The sequence below is a fragment of the Macaca nemestrina genome, chromosome 8, assembly GCF_043159975.1.
Source record: "Macaca nemestrina isolate mMacNem1 chromosome 8, mMacNem.hap1, whole genome shotgun sequence".
Classification (NCBI taxonomy): domain Eukaryota; kingdom Metazoa; phylum Chordata; class Mammalia; order Primates; family Cercopithecidae; genus Macaca; species Macaca nemestrina.
In genome coordinates this window covers 58,089,743-58,109,735 of record NC_092132.1, presented here as the reverse complement: position 1 = coordinate 58,109,735, position 19,993 = coordinate 58,089,743, and the positions used below count along the sequence as shown (strand labels likewise).

The following is a 19,993-nucleotide window of genomic DNA, read 5'->3' as shown; positions in this document are numbered from 1 at the left end:
AACATTTCACTAATTTAAATTGGCCAAAACTTTTAAGATAATCTTTGCATTGGTAAAATTTGGTTATGTATATTAGTTTCAAAATTCATTTAAACCCTATAGTAGTAACTACAACAACATAAAATTATTACATTCAGTGAATAATTGACAAAATAACACATTTAAAATACATGTAGATAACTTAGCATGACAATCTTTGATCTGGACATTGATTCTAGGAATATATTACACAATGAATGCAACACTGGGACTAAAAATCAGTCCTCCTCCTGCCTCCTAGACTAGCACTTGATCCATTTATACAGGCATTCCTCAGAGAAATTTCAGGTTTAGTTCCAAAGCACTGCAACACAATGAATATCATGATAACATGAGTCACACACATTTTTTGGTTTCCCAGTGCATATAAAAGTTATGTTTGCATTATCATGTAGTCTATTAAGCATGTGATTGCATTATGTTTAAAAATATATATACCTTAATTTATAATACTTCATTGCTTAAAAAAATAGTAATGACCATGTGAACCTTCAGTGAGTCCTAATCTTTTTCTGGTGGAGGGTCTTGCCTCAATGTTGATGGCTACTGGCTGTTCAGGCTGGAGGTTGCTGAAGATTGGGGTGGCTGCAGCAATTTCTCTCTCTCTCTCTCTCTCTCTCTCTCTCTCTCTCTCTCAATGGAGTCTTGTTGTTTTCGCCAAGGTTGAACTTGAACTCCTGGGCTCAAGTGATTCACCCACCTCAGTCTCCCAAGTAGCTGGGACTTCAGGCATGCAGCACCATGCCCAGTTTGACTGTGGTAATGTCCTAAGAATATGGCAATGAAGTTTTCTGCATCAATTGACTCTTCCTTTTACAAAAGATTTATCTGTAGCATGTAATGCTGTTTGATAGCATTTTACCCATAAAACATTTCAAAATTTGAGTCAATTCTCTCAAACCCTGCCCAACTGCTTTATCAACTAAGTTTATGTTACATTCTAAATCTTTTTTAACATTCACTGTTCACAACCTACTCATCAGAAGTAGATTTCATCTAAAGAAACTGCTTTCTTTGTTCACTCATAAGAAGCAACTCCTTGTTTTGTTTAAGTTTTATCATGAGAGTGCAGCAATTCAGTCACATCCGTAAGTAAGCTCCACTTTTAATTCTAGTCATCTTGCTGTTTCCACCACATCTGCAGTTTCCTCCTCCACCAAAGCCTTGAACCTATCAAAGTCATCCTTGAGGGTTGGAATCAACTTTTCCAAACTCCTGTTAGTGTTGATATTTTGACCCCTTCTCATGAATCACAAATATTCTTAATGGCATCTAGAATAATGAATCTTTTCCAGAAGGTTTTCAGTTTGCTTTGCCCAGATCCATCAGAATAATTATGTCCATGGTAGCTATAGACTTATGAAATGCATTTCTTAAATAATAAAACTTAGAAGTTGAAATTACCTCTTGATTGATAGGTTGCAGAATGAATGTTGTGTTAGCAGGCAGGTAAACAATATTCAACTACTTACACAATTCCATCAGAGTTCTTGGGTAACCAGATGCACTGTCAATGAGCAGTAGTATTTTGAAAGGAGTCTTTTTCTGAGTAGTTGATCTCAACAGTGGGCTTCAAATATTCATTATAGAATGCTATAAAAAGATATGCTGTCATCTAGGCTTGGTTGTTCCATTTATAGAACACAGGCAGAGTAGATTTAGCATAATTGTTCAGGGCCCTAGAATTTTTGGAATGGTAAATGAGTAGTGGCTTCAGCTTAATGTCACCAGCTGCATGTCACAGTCAGCTGACCTATGTGTCACCATCACCAGCTGTATGTCATCATCAACCTCTCCTTTGAAACTCTGAAGCCAGGATTTGACTTCTTCTCTCTTTTAACTATAAAGTACTAGATAGCATCTTCTTACAATAGAAGGCTGTTTCATCTACATTGAAAATCTGTTTAGTGTAGCCATCTTTATCAGTGACCTCAGCTCATCTTCTGGATAACTTGATGCAACTTCTGCATCAGCACTTGCTGTTTCACCTTGCACTTCTATGTTATACATATGGCTTCTGTCTTTAAACCTCATGAACCAAACTCTGCCAGCTCTCAGCTTTTCGTCTGGAGCTTCCTCACCCTCTCTTAGCTTACCTGAAATTGAATGAAAATAGGGCCTTGCTCTGGATTAGGTTTGGTTTAAGAGAATGCCGTGGCTGGTTTCATCTATCCAGACCCCTTAAACTTTCTCAGTATTGCAGTGAGGCTGTTTTGCTTCCTTATCATTCGTGTGTTCACTGTCATAGCACTTTTAAACTTCTACAAGAACTATTCCTTTGCATTCACAGCGTGGCTTACTATATAGTGTAAAAGGCCTAGTATTCAGCATATCTCATCTTCCAACAAGCGTCCCTTACTGAGGTTAATCATTTCTAGCTGTTGATTCAAAGTAAGAGACACATGACTCTTCCTTTCACTTGAACACTTAGAGGCCATTTTAGAGCTATTAATTGGCCTAATTTTAACATTGTTGTGTTTCATGGAGTATAAAGGCCTGAGGAGAGGGAGAGAGATGGGGAAACAGTCATTGAGTAGGGCAGTCCAAACATGCATAACATTTACTAATTAAGTTCATTGTCTTATATGTGCATAGTTTGCCGTGCCCAAAACAATTACATCAATGGTAACGTCAATGATCACTGATCACAGACCACCACAACAGATACAGTAATAATGAAAAAGTTTGAAATATTGTGAGAATTACCAAAATGTGACACAGAAACACAAAGTGATCACATGCTATTGGAAAAATGGTGCTGATAAACTTGCTAGATGCAAGGTTGCACAAATCTTTGATGTGTAAAAAAATGCCGTATCTGTGAAGCACTGAAAAGCAAAGCACAGTAAAATGAGATATGCTTGTATTGTGTTGCCTGGAAGGAGGTCTAGTTTAACCTCAGACATCCAAGCAAGAACAACCTTTGCTTTAAAGAAGCATGTGAATCACTCCCCCATGGTCCCTGTGTATGAATTGTGACTAAGAAAGTCACACTAATTAGCACTCAGGTTAGAAAAAAAGCAGACATGGCAAGCATTTGATGACTTTTGGGACATTTTAAAAAAATGATTGTCCCTGAAAATGAAATTTGTAAAGTTTCTATTTCTAGCAAGTTAATAAGCAAAGTGTACGAAAATATCTCCTGACAGCACTTGAGTAATTTGCTTCAATCTTAGGAAGTAATGTAAATAAGAAATGGAGAAAGACACCATCCTATTCTTACCCCCTTCCAGGCTTCAGAAGAACTGGAATTAATTTAAGGTACATTAGAAATATTCACAAATGAGTATGTCTTTCAGACCTACAGGCATACAGTTTAACTTTAGGAATTGGGGTTAGATGACAGACTTTAGAGATTTATGTTATGGAGTAGGATATATTTGGGAAAACTCTTCTTTCTAGTAATAATCAGCCACCTTCTCCAGACTCTCTCCATTATTAAGTTCTATAAGTGATTGTCATCATGTCCAGAGCAAAGATAAATTAAAATTAAGGGTAGATATATATTGTTATTTATATAAAATAGGAAAAATGGCATTTTGTGTATTGGAGGGTTATAAACATTAAAAAGCATTCAATGGCTTTTCTGGTCCCATTTTTCTCACAATGTCTCAAATCTATTAATATTTATATGTTATGTTTTCTTCCCCTAGAACCTATCAGGCTTTTCTGGACCCATTTTTCTCACAGTGTCTCACCTCTATTAATAATTATATGTAATCATGTTTTATTCCCCTAGAACCCATCAGTTCTATGAGAGGATAGCAACTATATGTAATTGTCTGAAAAGAATAATCCAATGTACAAACATGCTTTTGTTATTCTTGTTATTTGAATACACTATTTGAAAATGCCTATTACATTAAATTCATTGTTATAGAATACACTGAAAGAAATGTGTTGAAAGTACCGTAAGTGCAATATATGTATTAGTCATATCTATATCAAGGAGCCTGAGCAATGGTATACATTTTTTGGCTTTATTTTTTTCAGTGATTGCAAATGATGGATTTTATGTAATACTGAAAGGCCTAGCTCGACCTCAAACAAATGTGTATAAAAATCTGATTGAAGGAAGTGATTCACCAGTCTCGTTCATACCTCAGAGTTTCCACAGCTTCATTTTGAGTGAAAAATTCAAAAACTCTACACTTGCTAAGATGTACCTACATTCACATGACTCAATGGTGAGAGATGAGTATTTGCTTTTTCTACAAGTAACAAGATAACATGCTTTTGTAAAACTTTATCTCTTCCAGACATTAAGATCCAGTATCTTTAGAGTCCTGAAATATTTAAGATAATATAGCCTTTAAAATATAAATGATATTATTAATATTGACATTTGACTAAACATTTTTGATAAAGGATGCCTTCAACAGCATCGTGACAACTGGCAAGGTTTATATGGTATATTTGATAACAGACAAGGTTGATGTGGCTGGATCCCTGAAAGAAGGATAATAGTAGTTTCAGATAAGGGAGAGAGAATAGGTGATTTGAGGAGAGACAGGAAGACTAATTGATTATGAAGGACCTTTAATTCAAGTCAAGAAATGTGTGTTTATTATGTTTGTCACAAGAGCAATGCTACGATAGTCAAGTAGTTAATTTCATTACATTCAGAAATTCTTAATTGAGGAAAATATTTTGCCTCTATATAATATTTCAAGACTATTAGCTGGTCAAAATTGAAAAGTTCCATATCTTTGTAAATCTCTGGATACTCCACATAGGATAGAGGTCTGAATTGACTAGAATTGTGGCTGATAGTCAGTTCTCAATTTAGGGTAATCAAGATGTCCACAGTAGAAAAGAGTCAAATAACCAATTAAAACCAAATTATTTGGCATTATGGGGTACAATCAGAAAAATCCAGAACTAATATCACATTCAAGAGAAATAAGCATGGATCATACCCAGAAAGAAAGACAAGGATAAAAATAAACAAGCCTATAAAAGTGTATTATTCATTTCACATGAATGAATGATGTTTCTTCTTGTTAGAGATGGAAAAAAAATGCATTTGCCATGTCAGTGGCCACATATAACGGATCTAATGCTATTTTAATCTGCTCTAGCAAATATGCCACGTTTAGCACAACAGCTATAATTAGGGCTGTTTCCTGATTTAATTTCTAGTAGTTGAATTCAGACTTCAAAGACCCTTTTTTTTTTTTAATGTTCAAACTCATATATTAAATGGGGATATGATGGGAATCACCAGATCTGTATTCTGCTTTAGGTCTTTAGGAGCAGTACTAATTTCTGGCATTCCACCTGAGATGTGATATTGTTTTCAATTTCCTATCTTGACCAGAGTGAAGAAAAGGGTAGAGAGAAGTTTCAGAGGCTTCCACTTAATCTTTACTGTGATAGCTCTTACTGCACAGGCCAAGAAACCAATGTGGAAACTCTACCCACTACCATGTATCCATTTAAATTATGCTTTTAGGGACCACGGATATTGCCCATGGGGTAGGCTTATGGACCCAGTGAAGCCACTGGGAACCAGACCTGAACCAAAACTCTACTTTTTAGAAATTCTGCCTATTTATTCTCTGTAACAGGTGACCATGATCACATTTTATGTATCAAGGCTTTAATGTCACTATCTCAAATTTTAGAGCTCCACTTCTCCATCTGGGCCCCAGCCTTAGAATAAAATAATTTAAAAAAAAAAGCTTGCCAAGGTTGAGACTGCTATAGCGGAGCTCCAGAGAGCATAGATATGAATATATTTCTATCTATGTGCATATCTATCTAGCTCTCTATCATCTATGTATCTGTCTACCTACCTACCTACCAATTATCTATCTACCTACCTGTCTATTTATATTCCAAGTCAGATTCTCAGATTTTTCTGCCCTCTAACTGTTGAAAATGAGATTTTCTTTATATGCAGTCAAAGAACCCTTGGATTAGATAATTCATCTTAAATGGGTGATTAATTTTCCTCTTCCTTTTATTGTATTCCTTTAGTGCACTGAGAGCTCCAGGCAGCAATCATCCTATGCCATGGTCCTTATAAATACTCATTCTACAATAATCTCAAACATCTGAGATATTGTACCTTCCAGTGCATTCCCTTCTATTAGTACCTAATGCCTGCTTAACATCATTAAAATTTTATCGGTGGTACTGATACAGCGTGTCAGAGACTAGCAGTACTCCAGTGATAGATTTGTATTGCTACCTGGCTGGCAGGCAGTTAAGCTCTACAATATTTTTTCTACTTTAGTAAAATATTTTGAAACAAATGAAAAGATAGAAATCAAGGCAGACAATTTTAACTTGCATCAGCTCTGTGGTTTTTGTTGTTAAGTTTGCAGAAGGACAAGTGTATGACTATTGATAAATTTATTTCACATTGCTAAAAACTTAAAAGTATCCTTGCTAACCCTGTCCCCTGTAGAAATTATGAGTTTAGCTGGTGTTATGAACCATGCTGCTCTTTCCCTATTTTAAAAATTTCCCTTTTTATCTATTTACTTAGCGGTCCTTTTTCAAATAAAAATATTACTATTTCCAAAGATTTGTGTCTAGAAGAGTTTTGTAGTTTTGCACACGTAAAGGGCTATATTTTTCTTTCTCCCTATTTTTGGCTTTTTTTTTAAAAACCATTATTTGCTTTTTTATTGCATTGTAACAGAGAACCAAACAACTAAGAAGAAGAAAAAAGTTATAACATTTTCATGCTTCAATTTCACCCTCCAACAGTTTGATATACAAATGGGGATCATTTAAGTATAACAAACATAAGGTGAAATACATCTAATCCAAGGATCAAATTTATTTCTCATGAGATAATATATAGTTCTGAATAAAAATTGTTAAAGCTCCAAGCATCTGCTGTTCTTCCTCTTTACTACACACTGGATGAAAAATGAGTGTGGTATAAATGTACAGTGAAACAATTTTTTTGCTTTTCTCAACGTAGATTTACACATTGAAGCTGAAAACTTTTTCATTAGAGTTAATTATGTAAGGAAAGAGATAAAAAATTACACAAAATCTTTCATTAATTTTATTTTTTCTAATTAGTCTTACAACTTTTAAAATTATAATAATAAATGCATTCAAATTTCTTAGAGACATCTCAGCATAGATATAGTATGGTCTGTGCCAAAACACACACACACATACACACACACAGGCACTTCTATATTTTATATTTATATACTTCTATATTTAACATATGTTGCTATCTGCAATAAAACATATTTTACTAAAATCTATTTTTGCTGTGATTAAATTCAGCAAAATTATAAAAGCAAATTATTAAGTTGAAGATTCTCAATAATTATTAAAATAACTTTCTAGTTTGTTAGTAGTAATTTTCTTTGAAATACATTTGGAACTATGTGGAAAAAACTGATAAAAATATTTAATATATTCAACAAGCAGGGCCCAGTAAGGGTAAAATTATAAAATAGTAATTTGTTTTTTTTTTTTTTATACCAAAGTTTTCAAACAAGTGGTGTAGTATTACTCTTCCATGATACCTGGATCCTAGCACCTCAGTCAGATCCTAGGTATTAATGAATAACCTCACTCTTTTTGGTCTTACAAATTCCAATCCTGTTTTTATATCAAATTTTCAAACTTTCATGTTTGATACTCAGCTTGTGCCTTATTGTGCCATAGAATCCAGCAGCAGAAAGCATAAGTTAAATTGGTCCATCCCCGCTTCTTACTTCTCATGCTCTTTACTCACTAGCTTGGCTTTCTGGTTCTTTCCAGTGAGGAAGGGAAGGAGGCTGGGAATTAAAGGCAAAATGGTAACAGGACCTTCTGTGATTGGATGTCCAAATGTAGGCTGGTTTTCTCAGGGTGTTGCTCCTCCTGCAGTCCCCTGGAGCAGGTGTTGCCTCCCAGAGGGCTTTTTAATACCGTACCCTTGATCCCTGGCTTCAGGCCGTGACCCCTTTGAATCTCTTTTTAGGGTCAATTCTTCCCTCCAGGAGGTTCTCCAGGGTTCTTCCCTTTTCATACAGTTTAGCTAGATACTTTTTGTGTGTCCCCTCAGTTGATGGGCTAGGGAAAGTTTCAAGTTTACTCCACTACATTTCTGTGTCCTCAATCTGAGCCCAGAGGTCACTGGGAATAGAGGAGAAAGAAAACTTCAGTACTCTAAAAATTGTCATGAAGCAGGTATCTTTCGATCTTTGCTGTCAACTTCCTGATCTCATTTCTCAAGAGGATCTGGAATTTACAGTTGAAGGAGTTTGTGCTCATTTGAGACACTACTTGAAATTATGGACTTTGAATCTTATACTTACAATAGCATTCAGCACAAACATCTGTACATGGAAGTTTTTTTTATTTTTTATTTTTATTACTTATTTATTTTTTTGAGACGCACTCTCGCTCTGTTGCCCAGGCTGGAGTGCAGTGGCACGATCTCAGCTCACTGCAAGCTCCGCCTCCTGGGTTCACGCCATTCTCCTGCCTCAGTCTCCCGAGTAGCGGGACTACAGGTGCCCGCCACTACGCTGGGCAATTTTTTTTTTTTTTTTTTTTTGTATTTTTAGTAGAGACGGGGTTTCACCATGTTAACCAGGATGGTCTTGATCTCCTAACCTCGTGATCCACCCTCCGCGGCCTCCGAAAGTGCTGGGATTACAGGCGTGAGCCACAGCGCCCGGCCCATGGAAGATTTTTGAATGGATAACAATGAAAGTGTCTAGCAGGGTGTCTCATACTAAGCCTGGAAAAATAATTACAGGCTCGGTACTTTGGTCTAGGAATGAGATTACAAGGGCATGAAATACACAGTGATTCAATTCTTAGTTTTTGCCTATGTAAAAAAATAGTTTAAGCAATAGCGTATCAATACCAGTGCATTAAAAAAAACAAAGTGATACTTATTTGTGATCATTTTGGAAGCTATAATAACACCATTTATTTTCTTGGTAAGATAGGAAAAGGCAATGGTTCTACCTCTCTTTGCAACTGTGTAAGTTGGGGAACCAGAGATAATAAGCATATGTAGAGAATGTAAGTCAAAAATAAAATTCTAAGGCCCCAGCCAACTGAATAGACCCCTCCTCGCAGCCAAGAACATTACAAAGTTAACCTGAAAAAGTAGTTGAGGACATAATTGCCAGGGGGGTCAGACATTCCTCATTATACCCTCTTGCTTTTGGTATTCAGGCACAACTGACCAGCATTAATGTTAAAACAGAGACCTTAAGACTGACAAAACACTCTTTGTAGCGGTAAAATACCAACATGACAGATGGCAGGCCCTGGAAGATATTGAAGTATTTTACCCCAAAATATATTTCTCTGACATATTGTGAAATGGCCCTGCAAAGCTGACTCCTGTGGGGAAAATCTACATTCTGTAGAAAATTGCCTTCCCTTTCCAGGTCTTTTTCCTGATACAAGAGAAAATTAGCTAAGAATCTGGCCCCTTTTTAAGTCTGATAAGAAACATTTATAATCTATTATGTCTGAAGCCTGCTGCCTGGAGGCTTCATCTGCATAATAAGAACCTTGGTAGCTACAACCCTTTATATTAATGCAGATGCTTTATATTAACCCTTTATATTAATTAACCCTCTTCTATTGATTCAAGGTCTTTAAATAATAGCTTAACTCTTTCAACCGATTGCCACTCAGAATGTCTTTGAATCCACCTGTGACCTAGAAGGCCCCTCTTGGAGTTGTCCTGCCTTTTCAGATAGAACCAATGCACATCTTACATGTATTGATTGAGGTTTTATGTCTCCTTAAAATGTATAAAACCAAGCTGGAGTTCAACCACCTTGGGCACATGTTCTTAAGACCTCTTGAGACTTTGCCTTGTGCCACAGTCACTTACATTTGGCTCAGAATAAATCTCTTCAAATATCTCAGAGTTTAACTTTTTTCATAGACAATAATTTAATTGCTCATGGCATAAACTTAATTGTTGATATTTATATTAATCTTAATGGGAATAAATCCCAACTCAAAAGTATTCCTTATTTTCTTGTATCAATTACTAGCTAGTGAGTCAATAACAAAAAATCTGAAAAAGGACAGGGTGGAGGGAGGAAATGTGGTGAAATCAACCTTCTGCCAGTATGTATATTTCCTTAATTTACAATAAAGATATTTTGAGCAAATTAATCATTAAACCATCAAATCCTAACTTTTCCATTTCCCAAATACAAAATATTTCTAACCTGTGTTATCAGCACAACCTGTATTATTCAAGCTGAGGATAATGGAGCCATGAGTATTTTATGCATACTGCCCAGTACATCTGAGGTTTTATCAGGTATCTAGAGTAAATTCAGAAGGCATTGATAAATGGTGGATCCAACTAAAGAAAGAATATCTCATTTCATAAAGCAGTTGAATAGCAATTTCATCTTCACATCCCGGATAAAACTCAACCAATTATTTTCAAACAAGACCATATTCCAATTAATTTTAAGTTCTGTGTCAAGCAGACTATTGGGATATCTTGGAAGAGTAAAGGCAAAGTCATGTTGGATAAGGACAAGGAATTTAAGATATTTAATTCTGCTGCCTCCAGATTTCTGATAATGGGTGCTGCCTGACCTTCTGTGTACACCATTCCCTGTGGTCAGTGCTCCATATTCTTTTACTTGCCTCTTCATTATCCAACATTCTTCACAGATTCATTCCCAGTGTGGTCTTACCTTGGTTCCCTACATCTTTTACCTCATTTATTCATGGGCATTTTTAAAAATGGTGTTTTATACAGCGTATTTTTCATATGCAACACAACTCCATTAAAAACCAAAATGAAAGGCAACTAGAAAAAGAAACTAAAGTTTCCAATTTAAGAAACACGTATATATTATTCATGACGCAAAACAGGAGTCACAATAAAAAATCAAAACTATTTCAATTAAACAAAAACATAAATATCACATATCAAAACAAAAATACCATGAATCAAAACTTGTAACATATATATGCAGTGAAAAAAGATACAGAATGTGATTTGCTATTTAGTATTGATCTACATGTGATCAGAGTATAAAGTTTACATTTTGTTTTTTAATTTAAAAAAAAATTGAACAAATTTATGGGGAATATGAAACCCAAAAATCTGAGGCAGGTCTCAGTTAATTTAGAAAGTTTATTTTGCCAAGGTTAAACACACATGCCCATGACACAGCCTCAGAAGGTCCTGATGACATCTGCCCAAGGTGTTCAGGGCATAGATTGGTTTTATACATTTTAGGGAGAGATGAGACATCAATCAATATATGTAAGAAGTACATTGGTTCCATCCAGAAAGGTGGGGACAACCTGAAGTAGGGAGGGGGCTTCCAGGTCAGGGGTAGGTGAAGGACAAATGGTTGCATCCTGTTTCTGATAAACCTTTCCAAAGGAGGCAATCAGATATGCATCTATCTCAGTGAGCAGAAGGATGACTTTGAATAGAATGGAAGGCAGGTTTGGCCCTGACAAGTTGCCTGCTTGACTTTTTCCTTTAGCTTAGCAATTCTGGGGCCCCAAGACTTTCCTTTCACAGTCCCATGTGCAATTTTGTTGTAAGTATATAATTGATAGTGATCAAGTCAGGGTATTTAGGGTGCCTAGCTCCTGAGTGTAATACATTTTTGTTTAACAATATCACCCTCCTTGCTTATCAGACGTTGAATTTATTCCTTGTAACTGTTTTTATACCCTTTAACCCAATTCTCTTCATCTGCCCCTCCTCCACTTACTCATAGCCATTTAAATGGTTCTTTGCTGCTTCTAGGTGTCCCCTGACTCATATCCCAGCTCCCAGTGTTAAGATGACTTCCTTTAAGTCAGGGATCTTATTTTTCTCTAATGCGTAGTATAGTACGCTAGGAGCTTTTAAGGTGTTCAATAAGAATAAATTAAATTAAATCCAGTTAAATTTAATTAGACAGAGCCTTCAAAATGTCAAAGATGATCTGTGAAATGAGCTTTGATTCAACTAAATTGCAACTGATAGAGGATTTAATCTATATTGATTAAAGTTCAGTTATATTACATTTATTTTATCTAAATTGATGTTTAAAATATATATGATTATTTTATTCTTAAAATGAAATGTAAATGTTAGAATATTCAGATGTTCAAAACTAAAATGTCAATCAGGAAATATTTTTACTATAATAATGGCATTGGAACTTAACATCTAATTATCTCTCTGATCATTAAAATATTTAATACAGATAGCTTGTAATATATTTATAACATGAATATATTTCTTAATCATCCCAACATATAGTTGCCTTTTGTTTTCATCAAGAGTTAAAATGTGTGGTGTAACTAAAAATAAACATTAGATCATAGTAAATTTACTACTGTTTAAAAATAAATAAGAGAAAAAGTAAAAATTATACTTTGTATAAGATTTTTACAACTCTTCTATTATAAAAGCAATAAAAGGGTTATGTTTATTGGTACATATTAAGTCTGTTTACCAATGCTTTTTTAATAACATCATAAAATAAGAAGACTTCACATATAAACATTAACTCAGATATTTCATTTCAAATACATACACTTAAATAAAATTAAAGTTTTCATTTCTTTAATCTTCCCCCCATTTTTTTTAATACAATTGTTTGTTATTTGACTACATTTATGAAGACATCAAAATATAATCAAGCTTGCTGTTGTTTATCTCATTATATTAAGTATTGTATTCAAAGATTAAATAATTTCAACTTTATGTAAATTAAAAATAAGTATTAAATTTGAAGGTAGGAAAATAAGTATAGTTTCTGGTTTATGGATGTTTTCATGCCTTCTGTGAAATGCCAGATATTGTGTACTCATTTTACTTTTGTCTTCTTTGTCTTTTTATCTATTAATTTATAAGCCTTTTGAGTATAGTAGTGATATAAGTTTTTAATATACATGTGTTACAAATATGATTTTTTAAATATATTGTTGATATTCTCACTTTATTGTTCTTTTATTATTATGGATATATTAATCGTTTTTTTCTTTGTTAATGTTTGCTTTCCCATTATTGGCAGTATTTATGATAAGAAAACTAATAATAATTGAGTACTTACTATATGCCCATTTCATTTAAAGGTACCACAGGTTCTTGAACTAATATCTCATATCCATTGGTTTATTTTGCTTTAGTGCCTATTTTATCTTCATACAATTTTGCAGAACTACTGCCTTAAGCCCAGTGTTTTCAGTTTTCTGTTTTGTTGTTTTTTTGTAATTGCCTTGGGATTCTTTGCTCCTCTAATTTTTAAATTTTTCTGGCAAACACAAAATGATGAAAAGATGAGGCAAGCTTGGTCTATAATTTTTATTCTGGCAAACCTGTTCTGTAATTTTTCCATTACTTCTGAAAAAAGCTTATTTATATTCATTTTCCATGTCATAATTTCCATTATCTCTTTCTGTCATTAATTAGACTGGGAATGAGAAGCTTTTGGGTTTGCAGAACCCATAATGGATGATGCCAGTAACTATCAGAATTGTTGACAACAACATAAGCTTTGAGTATAGTCTGTAACTTTTAAATATAGATTTTATTTCTTTTTGAGGCTGAAAATCATTTCATGAAAGTTGTTTGAGAATTTGGTCTTAATCTCTGTATCAGTTAAGAGAGGTTTGGTTTATGTTATCTAAATTATTACTAATGACTTAAACAATAAGAATATTTTTTATCTCATAGAAAGTCTTCGAGATAGATGACTTTAGGGATTAGTTAATTTAGAACCACAACAAAGTCACCTGGACACAGAGGCTCCCCTATCTTTCCATCCTGTCATTTTTAGAATGCTGAATTTCTTCCTCAGATTTGCACCTTAATTGTTAGCACTCCTCCAGGCATGGGAGAGCAGCATTCCCCGATCTTTTTGGTACCAGGGATCAGTTTTATAGAAGACAATTTTTTACGGACTGGGGGTGGGGGATGGTTTTGGGATGATTCAAGAGCATTACACTTATTGTGAACCTTATTTCTATTATTATTATATTGTAATATATAAATAAATAATTATACAACTTCTTATAATGTAGAATCTGTGGGAGCCCTGAGCCTGTTTTCCTGGAAGTAGATGGTCCCATCTGGGGGTAATTGGAGACAGTGACACCGGAATTATGTTGCCTATGTCCAGTCTACTCCATAATCTTGTTTTGGTTACTGTCACTACAAAGAAAACCCTGCTTCACAAAGATAAGATATTGGAAACAGGAGCAGGCTTTTCACTGCTTTTGTGGCAATCTCAGGATAATCTCCAGCTTGACTTTAATCCAGAACATATGGAGATTTGAAATTGTCTCAAACATACTTTTAAGGCCACCATCATTTGTGATCTCAAGCAGTTGATTCTCTTCTAGCATGGACAAAGTCCATTCATCTGACTTATTCTCAAATGAGTTGCAGATCCATTCCTTCCCAGTTCAGTGCTCTTTTCTAGTTTGGAAGTAATGGTGAAACTCTTTTGAAAGTTGAGAGAGGTGATCATGGACCAGCTCGGAGTAAGAAGGCCCTGGCTGAGTCTCTTTCAAAATCTCTACTAATGTTTGAAACATGTCAGAAATTCCAGTCTTCCCTCATTGCCCCATAATTCCAGTTTGGCTTTGAATGCAACTACTTTATCTGATGGCTTGAACACAGTTGTCAGTCTTCCCTGAAGTGACAGATTGAGTTCCTTGACCAGGTTGAATGTGCCACACAAGTAAGCAAGTTTTGCGATCCATTCTGCCTCACTGAAGTATGCTGCCAGGGGTGACTTTTTCTATAAGAAGTCTCTGGAGTGGCTCTCATAACTCAAAAACTCTGACTAGTGATCTACCTTTAGAAAGCCCTCTCATTTCTGAGTATAAGAGAAGACGTGTTTGCTCTGCATCCATCTCCTCATAGAGTTGCGCAAACAGATGTGAGTTAAGGGTATTTAATGTGGTTGATAATTTTAATCACATCCTGCAAAATGTTGTTAAGTTCAGGTGACATTTTCAGTTGTGAAGTTCAGGTGACATGGCATTTTTCAGCTAGCCATCATTTCTCTATGGGTGACATGGTGCATAGACTCATATTCAGAAGTGACCTCGTTGACCAGAGTGGTGAAACCAGAAAACTGTACAGTCATGGCAACCACTTCATCCATGCATACTTACACAAAATGAACAATTTTCCTGATATGTAATCATTCAAAGACTTGAATAGTTCTGCAGCTGTGGTGTTGTTGGTTGGCCAAAAATTTGCCCATAACATATTCTCATGTACATCCTCCTGAAAAATATATCACACAAAACCAAGAATTGTAGCCCTGTTGTCAACATTGGTAGACTCATCAATCTGGGTTGTGTACCATGGTGACTCATTAATCCTCTCTAACAATTGTGCTTCAATATCTTCTGCTGTTTCATCAATTCATCTAGTTATAGTGCTAACTGAAAAGGGAACACATGTCACCTTTTAAACTGCAGCCTTTCCTAAATGTTCACAATGGATGTTTTCAGTAGCAGGTAGGATCAACCTTCACCAGCAGTAAAAGACTTCTTAGCATTAGCAATGCAGTTAGCCACTAAGGGTGATGCTGTCAGTGCAGACACATTTGTTAAAGTGGTGTCCTTCAATAATTGCTTCTATTCTTTGTGTTCACATTTTTTTTCTTTTGAAAAACTGCATAGCTTGTCTTTTAATACAGGGTACTTGATCGCCATGTGGAGAAGCAGCTTTGAAGATTTCATAGCTTCGTTGAATAGCCTGTTGCCATGTGTTATATAAAGCAGGATTGGAGTATGTGAATCACCTGTTGCAGTGAATCTGCAATTTAAATAGGACTCTTGGTATTTTCTTTTGAATACAATTTTCTTTTGTTGGCAGTCATAGAGTCTTCTGTTGGCCCCTCATTGAGTCTTTACCCCTTTTCAAAGAAATATTCCAGTGACATTTGGTTTTTACTATTTTGGCTAGGGTTAGCTTGTGGACTTACCAAAACTGTGACTGAGACAAGTATACAGTGCAGGAAAGAGGGGTAAACAGAAGTGGTAAATAAAATAATGAGTGGGCCTCGTGTGGACTAAAATAAGTGTCAGATTCTGACTTAAAGCCTGCCACCAGAAGCAACTATACAGTTGAAATATATCAACTCACTTACTACTATAATGCCTGCCACCAGGTGCAGCTTATTTGTCACTTGCCACTCACTGATAGGGTTTTGTTATGAGTCTGCAAGCAATTGATTTATTATGGTCTCTGTGCATTCAAGCCTCTCTGCTAATGTTAATCTGTATTTGCAGCTGCTCCCCAGTACTAGCATCACTACCTCAGCTCCAAGTCAGATCATCAGGCATTAGATTCTCATAAGGAGCACACAACCTAGATCCCTCCCATGCCCAGTTCACAATAGGGTTCATGCTCCTATGAGAATCTAATGACACTGCTGATCTGACAGGAGGCAGACCTCGGAAGGTAATACAAGTGATGGGGAATGGCTGTAAACATAGATGAAGCTTTTCTTGCTTGCCCATTACTGTGTGGCCTGATTCTTAACAGGCTACAGACCAGTATAAATCTGTAGCCCAGGAGTCATGGACCTCTAGGGTAGAGGATGTTTCTTCATTGTGTTTGTACCCCTTTATCTGTGAAGAAAACATTTCCATAAAATGCACAGAAGGCACAGACTCACATTTCCATCCCATTGGCCAGACTAGGTTATAGGTCTACCTTTCAATCCCAAATTGATAAAAGTGAATATAACCACCATTATTAGTTTAGAGCAGTTAATTAAGACTCAGTCCCAATAACTAGGTTCTTGATCTATGTGCACTTTGCAGCCTAATGCCTAACCAAATCAGGCTTCTGTTAGCAAGCAAAACAGGAGTGAAGTGCTATTGACTAGATGAATATGTTTCTGATGCAAAATTATCAGGAGTTAGTTTGACAGTATGCAAGATAACTTAATCATCCAGTAGATTAGAAAGGTTCATAAAAACAGGACCGTTGAACTTAAATATAAAACTTCAAACTATTAGAATAAATCATTGGAGAAACTCTTTGGGACATTGATCTGAGCAAAGATTTCTTGAGTAATATCCCAAAAGGATAGGCAACCAAAGCATAAATAGAGAAACGGGATCACATCTAACTGAAAAGTTTCTGCCCAGCAAATGAAACAATCAACAAAGTGGATAGAAAACCCACCAAATGAGAGAAAATATTTGCAAACCACCCATTTTAAAAGGGATTAATAACCAGAATTTATAAGGAGCTTAAACAACTCAATAGCAAAAAATGAAATAATCTAATTACAAAATAGACAAAAGATCTGAATAGCCATTTCCAAAACAAGGCATACTAATGGCCAACAGATATATGAAAGAATGCTCAACATAATTAATCATCAAAGAAATGCAAATCAAAACTACAATGAGATATTATCTCACTCCAATTAAAATGGCTGTTATCCAAGACAGGTAATCACAAATGTTGGCCAGGATATGGAAAAAGGGGAACCCTTCTACACTGTTGGTTGGAATGCAAATTAGTATAGGCACTATGGAGAACAGTATGGGGATTCCTTAAAAATCTAAAAACAGAACTACCATGTGATCCAGAAGTCTCACTACAGAGTATATATCCAAAAGGAAGGAAATCAGTATATCAAAGATATATCTGCACTCCTATGTTTATCGCAGCACCATTCACAATAGCCAAGATATGGAAGCAATATAAGTGTCCATAAACCAGTGAATGAATAAAGAAATGTGTTATATATACATAGTGGGATATTATTTAGCCATAAAAAGAATAAAATCCTATCATTTGCAACAACATAGATTGAACTGGAGGACATTATGTCGAGTGAAATAAGCCAGGCACAGAAAGAGAAATATTACATGTTAGCACTCAAATGTGGGAGCTTAAGGAAAAAACTGAACTCATGGACATAGAGAGTGGAATGATGTTTGTCAGAGGCAGAGTGTTGCGGAAGTCAGGGACCCCAAATAGAGGGACCAGCTGGAGCCATGGCAGAGGAATATAAATTTTGAAGATTTCATGGGCATTTATCAGTTCCCATATAATACTTTTATAATTTCTTATACCTGTCTTTAATCTCTTAATCCTGTTATCTTCATAAGCTGAGGATGTACTTCACCTCAAGACCACTGTGATAATTGTGTTAACTATACAAATTGATTGTAAAACATGTGTGTTTGAATAATATGAAATCAGTGCACCTTGAAAAAGAACCAAATAACAGCAATTTTTAGGGAACAAGGGAAGACAACCATAAGGTCTGCCTGCCTACAGGGTTGGGCAAAAAGAGCCATATTTTTCTTCTTGCAGAGAGCCTATAAATGGATGTGCAAGTAGGAGAGATATCGCTAAATTCTTTTCCTAGCAAGGAATATTAATATTAATACCCTGAGAAAGGAATGCATTACTGGGGAGAAGTCTATAAATGGCCGCTCTGGGAATGTCTGTCTTATGTGGTTGAGATAAGGACTGAGATATGCCCCTGGTCTCCTGCAGTACCCTCAGGCTTACTAGGGTGGGAGAAATACTCCACCCTGGTAAATTTGTGATCAGGCCTTGTATAAATTTGTGGTTCTCTGCTCTCAAACTCTGTTTTCTGTTGTTTAAAATGTTATCAAGACAATACATGCACCGCTGAACACAGACCCTTATCAGTAGTTCTGCTTTTGCCGTTTGCCTTGTGATTTTTGTTGGACCCTTATTAGTAGTTCTGCTTTTGCCCTTTGTCCTGTTCCCTCAGAAGCATGTGATCTTTGCTCTGCTTTTTGCCCTTTGAAACATGTGATCTTTGTACCTGCTCTCTGTTATTACACCCCCTCTCCTTTTGAAACCCTTAATAAAAAACTTTCTGGTTTGAGGCTCAGGTGGGCATCACAGTCCTACCGATATGTGATGCCACCCCCAGCAGCCCAGCTGTAAAATTCCTCTCTTTGTACTCTTTCTCTTTATTTCTCAGTTGTCCAGTACTTATGGAAAATAGAAACAGCCTACATTGAAATATTGGGAGTGGGTTTCCCTGATAGAAGAGAAAGGTAGCAGGGGCTGGGGGATGAAGTGGGAGGGCTAATGGTTACAAAATTACAATTGGATAGAGGAAGTAAGGTGTTGTATTTGGTAGCACAATAGGGTGACTATAATCAGTAATAGTTTATTGCATATTTTCAGATAACCAAAATAATGGAATTTCAATGTTCCTAACACAAAAAATGATAAAAGCTTGAGGTGATAGATACCCCAATTACCCTTATTTGATCTCTGTACATTGTATTCTCCTATCAAAACATCACATGCACCCATAAATATATGTTACTGTTATGTACTCTTAATCATTAAAATATTAAAATTAGAAAAATAAAAATTATAAATTATAAATACATATAGAACCCTTGAGATCATTAGTAAAATTTCAGGGCCCTAGTTCTTGTGATGTTTTAGGGCCCTAGTTCTTCCTAATGTTCTGAATGTTGGGCATGACTGATATGTTAGTAATACAACAGTCTTTCTTAGAAATTGGATTGAGGCCTGGGCGCATTGGCTCATGCCTATAATATCAACACTTTGGGAGGTCAAGCCAAGTGGATTGCCTCAGGTCAGGAGCTTGAGACCAGTCTGGCCAACAAAGTGAAACCCCGCCTTTACTAAAAATACAAAAAATTAGCTGGGCCTGGTGGCAGGCACCTGTAATCTTAGCTACTCGAGAGGTTGAGGCAGGAGAATCCCTTGAACCCAGGAGGTGGAGTTTGCAGTGAGCCAAGATTGCACCATTGCACTCCAGCCAGGGCAATAAGAGCAAAACTCTGTCTCAAAAAAGAAAAAAAAATTGGATTGACTACTTTTGTCTAGATAACATTTAGGATTTATTCCTTCCAAATGCTGTGGTACCATTCAGAGTCACATGACCATAAATATATTTCATCACACTATTTTTCTAATTGTATTCTTTATTCGTTTTAGGGCCATAACGGACAATAGGAAGTTTAGGTA

General features: G+C 35.7%; 1 protein-coding gene across 4 annotated transcripts in view; it reads left to right on the top strand.

Annotated features, from left to right (window-relative positions):
* The window catches only part of LOC105497295 (cyclic nucleotide binding domain containing 1), a 596,100-nt gene that overhangs the window by 359,667 nt on the left and 216,440 nt on the right, over positions 1–19,993 (top strand). For all 4 annotated transcript variants that reach the window (XM_071068020.1, XM_071068021.1, XM_071068023.1 and 1 more), the window contains exon 6: positions 4,033–4,226. In XM_071068020.1, coding sequence (XP_070924121.1) covers positions 4,033–4,226 — 194 coding nt within the window. The remainder of the gene's footprint in view (positions 1–4,032; positions 4,227–19,993) is intronic.